General features: G+C 39.1%; 1 protein-coding gene across 3 annotated transcripts in view; it reads left to right on the forward strand.

The window, feature by feature from the left end:
- The window catches only part of GRM8 (glutamate metabotropic receptor 8), a 745,814-nt gene that overhangs the window by 664,093 nt on the left and 67,439 nt on the right, over positions 1-14,282 (forward strand). For all 3 annotated transcript variants that reach the window (XM_055307451.1, XM_055307453.1, XM_055307452.1), the window contains one exon: positions 3,089-4,024. In XM_055307451.1, the coding sequence (XP_055163426.1) occupies positions 3,089-4,024 (936 nt within the window). The remainder of the gene's footprint in view (positions 1-3,088; positions 4,025-14,282) is intronic.

Genomic DNA, 14,282 nt, shown 5'->3' on the forward strand with positions numbered 1-14,282 from the left:
CAGAAGCAGCTTATTGGCTGGCTCGTTCTGGTGCAGGATTTCTCATGAAGCTGCTGTCATGGTGTCATCTGGGGCTGCAGTCATCTGAAGATTGGAATGCAGCCAGACAATTCACTTTTTAGGTGGTTGCCTCACATGTATGACAATCTGGTGCTGATTGTTGGCAGGTGGCCTGCATGCCTTTCCATTGGGCTGTTTGAGAGGTCTCTTGAATCTGTGTTTCTTCTCCTGGAGTGACTGATCCAAGACAGAGCAAGGCAGAAGCCGAAATATTTTTTATGACCTAGTCTCAGAAATCACATGTAATTGTTTCTACTATGTAGTATGGTTTACATAAATCAACCCTACTCACAGTTGGAGAGGACTGCATAAGTTCACAAATTCCAGGTGAGGTTATCAGGAACCATTTTAGAGACACAGAATATGGTAATTCTTATTGAGCTGATCTTGGGGAAGATAAACTGTCTTTTGTTTTGTTGTGTTTTTAAACCATTCCTTGGGCTCGCATTACTATGCTGCTTTGATCAACCTTCTATCACCAGGTCCCAGTACTTTCAAGTTGACCCCTTCTTCCTCAGGGCTCTGCTGTCGTATCCTTCCTGTTGCCAAAAAACAAAACTCAGATGAATAAATTTGAAGATCTAATTAGCTTCATTAAATGATTCATGAATTGGGCAGCATCTCATCTAACAAATAGAGGTGTACCCCAAGGAGTTGGGCAAAATGGAAGGTTTTTATAAGAAGGAGGGTGGGGCAAGAAATTTATAAGCAAAAGAAAGGATTGTTACAGGCAAAGTCACCTTCCCTCAGTGGGGAGAGCAGGAAATCTTATCATGCAGCTTGCCTAATCTTCCTTTGGAGAATGGAGTAGGCCCAAGTGGCAGACTCATTGGCATCCATCAGAGAATTCCTGACTGACCCTGATAAGACTATATCATTGGGGAGAGGCACCTGGGTGGCTCAGTGGTTGAGTGTCTGTATTTGGCTCAGGGCATGATCCTGGAGTCCTGGGATCGAGTCCCACATTGGGCTCCCTGCATGGAGCCTGCTTCTCCCTCTGCTTGTGTCTCTGCTTCTCTCTTTTTCTGTGTCTCTCATGAATAAATAAATAAAATCTTTAAAAATAAATAAGTAAGTAAGTAAATAAATAAATAGAATATTTTTTTAAAAAGAGACTATATTACTGGGGAAGGTTGAAACTGTAATTAGATTCAGGTATTAAGTAACAGTTTACTGAGTTGGGGCTTTAACCTAAATGATGCCATTTTGGGCCTTTGATTTTCTTTTTTAACACTATCCTTACTTTCTCACAAATTCAAAGATCTGAGGGCAAATTGTGTGCCAGTCACTTCACATGAGTGAACAATATCACTCTATTCATAGAACTTACCTTTTATAGTAGCTGCTTTTCGTAGTAAGTTGTCTCCGATGATCAGTAATTTCCAGTTCATCCTATTAGCATTCTGCTAAAATCACTGTGTTTCTAATAAGGTAAATTCGATATTGTGATTTATAATGAGAAATATATGGTCTTTGACCTTGCTGGTGACACAAAGTGTCTAAAACCTTTGGAATTTTTTTGTGATAAGAACAATAAAGGTGTCTTTTTTTATGTTCATGAAGTGACTTTTGGAAACCGTCTGGATGACCTAAGGATGGGAGCCGGTTGCCAGAGGAACGAACCACATGATTAGAGGATTAGAATTTTCAGTGTGGGGCTAAAGGTTGGATTAGTGCCAATGACCATTGATTTAATTAGTCATGTCTATGTGATGAAGCTTCCCTAAAATCCAAAAAGGTGGGGTGCAGAGAGCTTAAGAGTTGGTGAACAGGTGGAGATTTGGGGGGAGTGGCATAATCAGAAAGCATGAAAGCTCTGTGCCCTTCCCACATACCTGGTCCTATGCATCTCTTCCTTTTTTATCATAAATTGGTAACCTAGTGAGTAAAGTGTTTCTCTGAACTGCTCTAGCAAACCAGTTGAACCCAAGGCAAGTGTTGTTGGAAACTTCAATCAGAACCATATGTAATGACCTGGATTTGCGATCGACATATGAAGTGGGAGGAGCCAGTCTTGCAGGTTGAGCTTTAACTCTAGGATCTGATGCTGTCTCCAGGTAGATCATGTCAGAAGTGCAGTAACTTACCAGACACCCAGCTGATGTCTGAGATTGTTGGTGGTATGGGAAACCTCCTCTTCCCTACCCCATACATGTTGGAACTGGCTCCAGAACTTTTAGTAAACAAGCAAGGTGAGAAGTCAGTGATTGGCAGAGTCCCCTTAAAATATTATTTTTGTCTTAGTAGAGGTACTCAGTGATTTAATCCAAAAGAGTAAGGTGGAACTTTAGGGCTCTGAAGTAGATACTAAGTATACTAGGAGAGCTCTCTCATTTGTACCAATTTCACTGCTTTAAGCCACTTATAAGACTACTTTTGTTCAACGGAAAACATTACCACCACGCTGCCTCATTCAGCATGGTCTTTTTCACAGGGTGGAAATACAAGACTGGGGGGGGGGAGTATATTTCATGCTTAAACAGGGGCAAAAACATTAATAAAGTCATCACCACGAGTACATGATGATTAGCAGAGATTAAAGTAGTTTTGGCCATTTCCTTTCAAAACTGACACAGTGTGGTTTGAATCTCCACAAGTATGGCAAGGAGCTCTGTATCACTGTTGTATGTACACGTTTATACCCGAAGCCAGTGTTTCAGGGATCCTGGCATTTGTATCTGTGATTAACTCTAAAACATATTTCCATGGGGCTTTTTATATATATGTATTTATATTTTCAAGACTGTTTGGGCCAATAAATCCTTCTACAAATGACAGATTGGTCAACATTGAGGAGGCAAATGGAAAATAATGACACTCATCAAGTTGATGATATGAATGATTTATTGGACCCACTCATTTAACACTTTCATAAAGAAGTCAGTATTGGGGAAAGACACGAGGCTCTTATGATAGTAAACTGTATTTGCACTGTCAGCATTCAGTGATTTATTACAAACCTGTGGCTAGGATTAGGATATTATAAATGGGGAAAAATGGAAGGCTCATTAATTTTTTATCCCCACAGGTGGAAGACATGCAGTGGGCTAATAGAGAACACACTCACCCAGCGTCTGTCTGCAGCCTGCCCTGTAAGCCTGGGGAGAGGAAGAAAACAGTGAAAGGAGTCCCTTGCTGCTGGCACTGTGAGCGCTGTGAAGGTTACAACTACCAGGTGGATGAGCTCTCCTGCGAACTTTGCCCTTTGGATCAGAGACCAAACATCAACCGCACAGGCTGCCAGCTTATCCCCATCATCAAACTAGAATGGCATTCTCCTTGGGCTGTAGTGCCTGTATTCATTGCAATATTGGGAATCATTGCCACCACCTTTGTGATCGTGACCTTTGTCCGCTATAATGACACACCTATTGTAAGGGCTTCAGGACGAGAACTTAGTTATGTGCTCCTAACAGGGATTTTTCTCTGTTATTCAATCACCTTTTTAATGATTGCAGCACCAGATACAATCATATGTTCCTTCCGCCGGATCTTTCTGGGACTTGGCATGTGTTTCAGCTATGCAGCCCTTCTTACCAAAACAAACAGAATCCACCGGATATTTGAACAAGGGAAGAAATCAGTCACAGCACCCAAGTTCATTAGTCCAGCATCCCAGCTGGTGATCACTTTCAGCCTCATCTCTGTCCAGCTCCTGGGCGTGTGCGTCTGGTTTGTTGTAGACCCTCCCCACATCATCATTGACTATGGAGAACAGCGGACTCTAGACCCAGAGAATGCCAGGGGAGTTCTCAAGTGTGACATTTCTGATCTGTCGCTCATTTGTTCACTGGGGTACAGTATCCTCTTGATGGTCACATGTACTGTTTATGCCATTAAAACGAGAGGTGTCCCAGAGACTTTCAATGAAGCCAAACCTATTGGATTTACCATGTATACCACCTGCATCATTTGGTTAGCTTTCATTCCTATCTTTTTTGGTACAGCACAGTCAGCAGAAAAGGTAAGTGCAAGATATGCATATGCCAACACTTCCATGGATTTAACTTCTTTCTTTAGTATGCTTCTCCATCTTTTCAGTTCATTTATATTCTCTCAAGATGATTCGGTCTGTATTATTCTTATTTAGAAATGTATATATAATCCCTCAAAGTTACTTAACTTTGAATATGTGTTGACTAAGGTTGATTTTCCATGAAGAAGGCTTTAAAGTGTCCTCCTTAGCAAGGTAGAAAATTGACAGATCTCACATTACTTTCTGGGTCTCTCTTCCCAGGTCTGTTATCTACAAAGATAATTGTTCTTTTCCTAATGTTAATTAAAAGAGGATGGGAGAAAAGGAAGATATGATTCATAGGAATGAGCTATCACAGAGATATCCCATTGTATGACAAATATCTCCTTTCCTGGTTCCTGTGTGTCTCTGGGAAAAAGCTATTCCTTCATAATTATGATTGGCTTTAGTCATGGAAGCAGGGTTTCTAGTAAAGTGACAAGAACAAAAGAAATTGAAATGGCTTAGTTTGATCTGAACCATCTTACTCTTTCTCCTCAGCCCCTGTGCTTATCACTTTTCCATATGTGCAAGGTGATGTGGAAGGATTAAAGAAGACAGCAATGGGCAGTTATATAAGGCAGTTTATGATATTTCAGAGGGTGAAGATCAATTAAATCTCTTAAAATAATTTTCTTTTGTCACTAATCTCCAGTTAACCTTTTCCACATAAATCCTTGCAGGGGATTTATCTGAAAAAGGAAGCAGGTGCTGAAGTGGACACACATAGTTTTCTGTCCAGAAAAACAGGGAACTAACTTTTTTTTTTTTTTTGGGAACTAACGTTAAACATGGATCCCAAGGTTTGGCTAATTTAACAGAGATAAGTCAGCTTATGAAACAAAGGCAAATGATATCTTTCTGAAAGAATAGTCCTTCAGCCTTATTGTACAGATGAGAAAGCTCTCAGAGTGAGAATTTAAAGATCGCTTTACCCTCTATCATCAGAAGTTATGGAGAAATCAAGCATCCTGGGCACAATTACATTCCCCATTCGCTAACATTCCAAGTGAGGTCATGCATGACTCTTAAAATCCCAACTAATTCAGAGGAAAGAGTACTCAACATGGGCATGGAGAGCTCATTAGTATGAGCATTCATCCCTTACGAGATCAATGTGGCTTTCAACCATGTTTGGACACAAAGAAATGTACTTCAGCAAACTTGCTGCTGAATAGAAAAATCTTACTTTGGGTTCCAGATCTGTGACCTTTCATGACTTAGGTGGCCTGATAGAAGCCCATGAATATTTTATGTGGGACCAAGCACATAGCAGGAAAGGAGAGTAATACAATTTGATGTTCTAAACCTAATAAACATTATATTTTTGACATATGTAGATAGAAATTCATGGGGATCAAACTTGTAAATTTGACTTAGGAGAGAATACTTAGGCTGGAAAATAAGTCTCTCACAGTCTGTTGGGTCTGTTTTGATATGGTTAGGTGAACTAGTCAGGGCAAAACAATCTTCTTCAGAGTCTGGAAATGTCTGCATTATGTGAATTATTAAGAACATTAAGTGGTACTCTTTCTTGTATTTGAACAGAGGACTGCCTTTTTAAATATACTGTTCTATCTGAAAAGGGCCATAAGTAGTTTATTTTGCTTTCTTGTGGGCAATAAATATATACCCAGACAAAATCTCCTGAGTTCTGACATCTAACTTCCTTTTCTTTTTCTTTCTCCTGCTTTACATTTACTTCTCATATTGTGACTTGCAAGGGCAGTGGGTGAGGGCAAACACAAATAAGATGTTATTTCTCTTTTTTTGATGTTATTTCTATTTATATAAGTCTTTCAGTGCCTTGATTTTTTAGCATAAGTAAGTTCGTGGTACAGCATTTAGCTATAGGATACTATTATCACAGCAGTTCAAACATGTATCATACTAATAAGCTTTTTTATAACATAGTCGAAAAAAAATGGCCCTTGTCTCTCAGAACTAAAACCATGCTAAGTTGTAGCTGTCCCCTCACAGCAGTGATGGAGATAGGAAGAATTTTAAGAAGAAATGGACAGGTGAATATGCTGGGGTGGCAGAGTGCTGCTGAACCTATGGGCTTCACGGTACATCCTCCAAAAACCTGGAGTTTATGTATAGACTTTTGGGGCTAGATATATCCACACCTATGGAAATATGACTGAATGTTAGATAAAATGTTTTTTTTCCCTCTTGGCTTTTTGGAATCAAAGTAAGTCAAAAAACCACATTGTAAGACAAATGATAAAATATGTTAATTGGATTTATTTTGTTTTCATGATATAACTGAATATGGAAAAGACTAAAGAAATCAGGAAGAAATGCTAATTGTAGGAATTTTCAGAACATTGTGAAGTCCTCAAAGTATTTAGTGAGTTTTGGAGTTGCTGAATCTGGACCTGCTCTACATCGAGAGCTATTATAAGTAGCTAAGGTTTGGCTACTGAGGTACTTTATGTAATATAATTACATTTATCCTAAGGCTTTACCTAAAATTTGCTACCTGTTAATCTCTTTCAAAGTAGCAATACACAAAATGCATGAGAATATTTATATTTTTCACCTTGCTAAAATTGTTGACACAGATATTAAAGGTGAATAAAACTCTATGTCTTTAAAAGAAGGCTTTACATAAGTTTTATTGACTTTGGAGGACCAAAGAGCTGGTCAGTCCTCCATTCTCATTTATAATGCTCAGCCAATTAGCCCATGTTATCAACTTGAAGTGTTTGTAGCAGTCAGGCAGTACACACATCCATTAGTTCAGTAGATCCTTATCGAGCATTGTGTCCAGTATTGTGCTAATTATTGAGCCCATGTCAGTCTGCTTCCCAGAGCCTTCCTTGTAAGCCTGGCTCCCAGCCCATGCCCGCCTGATGCCTGCCAGCACCAGCAAGGTGCCAGGCTCAAAGGCAGGAGGAGATCAAGCTCAAGGGCAGGGGAACACGGTGAGGATTCAGATCTGAGATGAGAAAGCAAAAAAGAGAGCTATGCATCATGTAATTGTACATGTGATGTAGAATTTGTAACACAGGAGACAGCACAAGAGCAAAATTTCTTTCACTACGTATTTACTTATGCTTCTTAGAGTAATCAACAAAAGAAAAACTCATCTGATCATACAGGTATCCTTGAAATGATAACAGTAGTAGGAATAAAAGGTAAAATTAGTTGAATAATATAGACAGATTGTTTTGGAAAACCCCTGAGTAAAATAAAATTGTAAAGGTCCATTTTAGCATTCATGAAGACACCTCTGTAAAGTAAAGGTTTATTCAATGATAAAACTCCATTTAATTTCCCTACATTTTTTTTAGATTTTAAAATAAGTTGAATTCTATTTTTCCAATAGATTTTAATGACATCATTTATTAGCTTTGTGCCTACTGCTGCATTCTACTAGCTGTAGTATAAATGCAGTTTTTCTTTTCCTATACAAAAGTTGTTGTGAAGGAGGGGTGGACACACTGAGACTGAATGTAGACTCACACAAACTCATAATTATGCTGAAAAGATTAAAAAAAGTAAAATATAAATAATGTAATTGTAAGGAAAAAAAGTCCTCGGGGATGGTGAGGGGCTGTTAGGATGGCAGAAATCTCTTGAATACACATTTTTACCACCTCTAATTGCACTCATAAAGCTGAGATAATCAGACAAAGGTTATGATATTGCCAAGCTCCAAGGAGCACAGTGCTTCAGCCAATTCATTGAGTGGAAACAAAACAAAACACCCTTAAAGTAGGAAATATAATACCTCAAAAATGTCCAAAACAACAACAACCACCTATCTCCCAAAGCAGCCTTTCTTCCTCTGGTGCAGCATCATCCAGTAGTTCAACTCAGAAACCTGGGAATCATCCTAGACTGCTCCCTCTGCATGCTCCCACCCCTTCATTTCTTCCTCTCACCTGCAAATGTCAGCCTTGAAAAATTCCTGGAAGGGAAGCAGTAGCCATCAGATGTGTATCTGAGTGAATATGTCTCTTAACAGAGCCTTTCATGTAGTCCCTTCCCAGCAAATGACCACCCAATATGTGAATGGACTGCCTTACACAAGAACAATCTAATATAATATTATAATGCTTATTTCTGATTTAAGTTAGACTGGGATGTCATGGGAATGTTCTATTTTCATCTTATACTGATCCCCATTACAACAGTTTCTTTTCTTTCTTTTTTTTTTTTCCAGAAAGAGAAGTTTTCTTCTTTCAATGATGGGCCATATGCATTTCTTTTAAAAAAAATTGTCATTACCATTTATTCTGAAATAGGGCTGCTAAATATGTAGGGAGAAAGGCAAAAAGGAATTATGATACTTGTCTGAGTTCTGTTTAGCATACATAGAACAAAGGAGAATTGATAGAATTAATCAAATACTTTTGCCTCGTCATCCCTCCCTCGTTCTTTTGCTGTCTATCAAAAGGCAGAAGCCTGTGGGGGTGCAGAGATGGATGAGGGGAGTAGGGAAGAGCATAAGCTCTGGAGAAAGTGAATTTGGATTCCAGTCCTGACTCTGCCAAACTGGCTGGGGAAATGTAGGCAAGGGCTACACATCTGAAGATAATAATAAATTCTCCCAGAGAATGCAAATTCACATAGCAATATAAAGCAGTCCCTTGCCATCTGCACCCAGCCCTATTCTTGAACTAGAGCAGACTTGAGTTCATATCCTCTGGGAAAAAGCAGGAAGGTGGGTGACTTAAAACAAAACAAAAACCTCAAACTTCTGTCTTCTCATTATGGTGTACTTAATAGATGTACTTAATAGATGCCGTATGTGTCAGGTTTAATCCAATCGGTAGTGAAATGGAATAGAGAGGCCAGGCAAAAGTTGGTTGAAACAGGCTTTTAATGGGACGCCTCTTGGGTGAGGTTCCGAGGCCTCAAGGAGGGGGCGGCGGGGGGGCGGGGGGGAGACAGCGGGGAACTCGTGGGCCAGGGAAGTTGCGCCCAGGCAATCTGCAGGGGGCGTCTATAAAGAGTTTTCTGCGGGAAGATGAGGGCAGGGTGGCATTCCGACTAGAACAAGGGTTACAGGTCTTGTAAGCTAAGTTACGGAGGGCAGCAAGGCTGTGTTGGCAGGAAGATGGGGGTGGGGGGCAAGGCGGCTTTATTGGGAGGTTGCTGGCCTGAGGTTGGCGGTTTTGAGGTCCCCAGTCTCACCAGCCCAACAGTATGGTAGTTTTTTTTTTTTTTAAGATTTATTTATTTATTTATTTATTTATTTATTTATTTATTTATTTATTTATGATAGACAGAGAGAGAGAGAGAGAGAGAGAGAGAGAGAGAGGCAGAGACACAGGAGGAGGGAGAAGCAGGCTCCATGCCGGGAGCCCGATATGGGACTTGATCCCGCGACTCCAGGATCACGCTCAGGCCAAAGGCAGGCGCTAAACCGCTGAGCCACCCAGGCATCCCCCCAACAGTATGGTAGTTTTGCTGAGAATTTCAAGAGCTAAATTTTGACTGGTGTTTTAGCATGTGATAAGCGACCATTAAAACATTGGCTGTTGCTACTCTTCAGCTGTAATTCATGAGGGCAGGGACCTTTTTTTGGTTTTGCTCACTGTCATATCCTTAGCACTGAGTCAAGGACTGAGCCAACATAGAGTCTCAAGAAAGAATGTGTTTGATGACCAAATACATTCATATTGAGCCAGATAATTGCCTCAACATCCCCAGCCCTTGAAACCATGTCTGTGCAGCACCCTCACTGGATGTGTTTCCTTGAACATAGAGACTTACTCCAGGGGGTAGACCATGCGGATTAAGTAGATTGAAGAGGGCAACCAGACTCTGTAGGACTTGGACAAAGAGAAGAGAGAATTGTACCTGAGGCAACATGTAATAGCCTTCATACATTTAGCCTAAAATACTGGAAGAAAGTGAGGTGTCATCAGAAAGCAATTTCTGAAATAGGTTAAGATTTGAAAAGTGCATAACTCTAACAAGCATGGTGAGAGTTAGTTTGGAAGAGAATAATAAAATTCCTGCTTTAGGGAATAGTTGAGGTGAGAAAAACAGGCTGAGCAACCTTCGGTGTACCCTAGACAACAATGGAAGTGACTTTCAGAAGGGAGCAGCCAGAGGTAGTTCTCCAGCCACACGTGTCTCTCTCAGCAGTGCATCGTGTCCTTAGATAGGAGGGAAGTGGAAACAGAAGAGTGTTTTCTTTACCTGTCAACCTACAGTCATTTGAAGCAGATCCCTTTGAAGGCTTTGCAGCGTCCCAAGGGATGGTGCCACCCATTGGGACATCTATTTGAGGTATCATGGTAGATGATGTCCCGGCAAAATCAGTCATACCAGAGTTGCAATCAACTCTAGAAGGGGAAAACCACATAGAAAAGGAAAAAGGAAAGGCAACAAGAAAAGAAAACATTTATGTAATCTCGTTTGCGCACTCACTTAAAATGATATGCTTATGAAGATACAGAAGGAAAAAAATGAAATAAGGAGATTCTAGGGCACAGCGTAGGCCAGCCTGTTAAGTGGCTCTCCTAGGGAATGCTGCCCTAGCCAGGCTGATTACTTTTTTTTCCCCCGGTTGTGTTCCATATTACTGCTGCAGAAAATTGCCAACTTACACATTTAGGGCAATTCTTTTGGGGGATGCCTATCTTACTTGACAGCATAAAGGAATATTTGCTCAATGAACCTTGCTTAGAGTCCAAGCAAGGGCTCCTCTTTTCTGGGGGCTCTGAAAAACTGTGAGGCCTAGGGCTACTTAATTTGGCTGTTAGTGAGATTGTGGTATTTACTCATTCATCTCTCTCTCTCTCTCTTAAATTGAAATGGAGTTTACAAAGGGTTTGAATTTTCTATGGCCAGATTATAATAATTTAATCAACTATATGATTAGAGTCAACCTGGGAACTAAGTCCTCAGCTAACTCATCTTATTAAAATGGTTTAGCTTTCTTAATATGTTTAAAATGCTAGACTGCTAGATTTGATGAAGACCAAACTGTGAATTTTTTTAGTCATAGTGACCATGACCTTATTTCAAAAATGTTCAGGGGGAATGCCATACAAATAGACTTCATTTTTCTTCTATCTAGACAGAACTTTAATGACACCCCAGACTGTTGATAGTACAGAATGCAGTGACTAATTTACTTGTGTAACTTCAAATTGCATTTTCCATGATTCAGTAGATGCTTATATCTTATGGAGCACACAGGGTGCCAGGAAGAGCAGATTGCAAGCAAATAGTTCCTTTGGCTGTAACCATATCACATTTTTATGCTATGAAAATTTTTAAAATCTTTAAATGCAGTATCATGTGGTTAGTACAACCTACCCCAAAGTGTAGAAAAATATTTAACCAAATATTTATTTGTATATTATTTATTTTTTTATTTATTTATATTGTATAAATTCCCAGTTATTAAATATAAATGCAAAGCAGACTTATTGGCATCATTAAAAGATATATATATATATATATATATATATATATATATATATATAACTTAGTCTGCCTTCTGGTTCAGGGTATGGGCTGCCACAAACATATATATATATATATATATATATATATATATATATATATCCTTTTCCTCTAAAGCAACAATGATGTTTAAAAAAAAAGAAATAAAAAGAGAAGGAGAGAAAAGAGGAAGAAAAGGAGGACAGGAAAGAGAGAGAAAATAAGAGGACACCATCATATTTTTAGAGCCAACAGAAGGTAGAACAATTTAAGAAAATCCTGAAAAATAAAAGTCAAATGGGTATGATTTATAGAGAAATTAAAAGAAGGACAGCACAGCCCAAGCTGACAGAAATGACTCTTACCATGATAGTCTCAAATAATTTCTAAACCTAAGGTTAGTATAAAGACCCAACTTGGGCATGAGAGTGACCATCAGAAAAATTATGTCAAGAGCTGCATTTCAAAATAGCTGGGACAGGTTGGCCCTTTGCTTTTTCTTTCTGTTCTAACTTAACAAGGATAGAGTACAGATGTTACAGAATTCTGCTCTAAAAAAATGGGAATTGTCTGATGGTAGAATTATCTTATGCTCCTTGTGTGAGTATAAGACACTGAGAGAGAAATGAAGCAAAATTGGAAGTAACTTTATTTCAGACAGACATGAACAGGTGGGAAATCTGAAATACATCTTCTATACAAGATAGAGACATGATACATTTCTTAACTCTTAGAAAAAGTTCCTTCTGTGGTAGGTCCCCAACCTGTCTATGTGCCTGTAGCCATGCATCTTTGAGAGAAGCCAGTCAGGTTAAGAGTCACTGACCTACACAGGGCTGTAGTCTGCTCTCACCTCAAAGGAATGTGGACTCTGCCAGTAATCCTTATCAATCAACCTGTCCTAAATCATAATCATACTACAGCCAAGCATGTCATGATAACTGAAAACCAATATCACAATTGATTGATTATTTTTATTTTTTTAAAAAAGATTGTATTTATTCATGAGAGATGCAGAAAGAGAGAGACATAAGCAGAGGGAGAAGCAGGCTTCCTGTGGGGAGCCTGATGTGGGACTCGATCCCAGGACCCCGGGATCACGACAAAAGCCAAAGGCAAACCCTCAACCACCAAGCTACCCAGGCATTCCCCAATATCACAATTTAAAAAGATGCATACAGGGCAGCCCCGGTGGCGCGGCGGTTTAGCGCTGCCTGTAGCCTGGGGTGTGATCCTGGAGACCTGGGATCGAGTCCCACGTCAGGCATCCTGTAGAGGGCCTGCTTCTCCCCCTGCCTATGTCTCTGCCTCTCTCTCTCTCTCTGTCTCTATGAATAAATAAACAATCTTTTTTAAAAAATGCATACACTCCTACACAGAACAAAATCAGAGGTAACTCAGAAAATATAAGAGAATTCTTTAAAAAATAAATTTTAATGGACATTCCAAGAATCAAGAGAATATGGAGCATACACACATGCATAGATTGCTGTGGAAAAGATCGATTAGAAAATAAAATGGTCCTGGAAATGAAAATACTAATGTGAAAATCAGAAGCTGAGTGGCTGGACATAAATGTGGGATGGCTGGGGTTCACACTGCAGTGCAGATGTGAAGTATAAAATCAGAGGAAAATCCAAGGAGAAAAGGAGAAAAAGGAAAAAAGGAAATCTGAGGAAAAGTTAAAATACTTTGAGTGTAGATACAGAATTCTAAAATGTATCTAACAAACATTGAGAAGAAACAAAGAAGGGGAAGAGACAGACAGAGGGAGAAGCTGGCTCCCTGTGGGGAGCCTGATGTGGGATTTGATCCCTGGACCCCAAGATCAGGACCTGAGTCGAAGGCAGACGCTCAACCACTGAGCCACCCAGGTGCCCCAAAAGACAGTTTTTAAAATTGAAAAGCCCACACATCTCACTAAAATTGCACTAATTGAGAGAAAATTCCAAGAACTTTTGGAGGGGAGGAAAGATACATATGAGGCTTGAAAATCAGACCTTACGTGCTTCCCTGGGTTCTAGAAGGCAATGAGCAAAGACTTTTTGATGGAAAGTATTTTAAACTTACAGTTGTATAGCCAGTCAAACTATCAATCAATGTGAAGCTAAAAATGTATGTGGCTCAGAAAATCTGATGCCTGCGTATCTCATGTATGAATTATTATAGATGTAATCCAACAACAACAACAAAAAAGCACATCTGATATGAAACGAATAACAGTGGCACTTGCATGTAACCTAGAAGAAATGAAGAAATTTAAAAGGGAATTATAAGAGTACTTATTAGACCCACTGTCTAATTACCTCTTAAAAGGTAGGGTTAATAATTATAGTTATTCTTTCTCTGCAATGCTAACCATGCTACTTGGATGAATCTGAAGGGAATAATATTTAGTAGTCATATACAAAAATCACTTTTTTGTTTTGGTCTTACATATTAGAAGAAATCTTGGTATAAAGTATAGAAATGTTAATTTTCTATGGAAGTGAATATAAATATTGTAAACTAACAAAGTTTACAAATTTAACAAAAATTTAATTTAACAAAAATTAAAAATAGTAACATAACTTTAAAAATTTGGATGGTGACTAAGGAGAGGCAACAGAGAGAGGGGTTGTGCAAGCACATTAAATCACTCATCTTTTACTGGAGTAGTCAGCACACACAATGTAAAATTGATAACCCAGAGATAAGTGCGCCATTTAAATAACAACAACAACAACAACAAAAAATAAAACAAAAATTCTTCAAATGTGTTCGTTCTCTAGAATAGTATCAGGATATTGGA

Source organism: Nyctereutes procyonoides, unplaced genomic scaffold, assembly GCF_905146905.1.
Source record: "Nyctereutes procyonoides isolate TBG_1078 unplaced genomic scaffold, NYPRO_anot_genome, whole genome shotgun sequence".
In the NCBI taxonomy this organism is placed as follows: domain Eukaryota; kingdom Metazoa; phylum Chordata; class Mammalia; order Carnivora; family Canidae; genus Nyctereutes; species Nyctereutes procyonoides.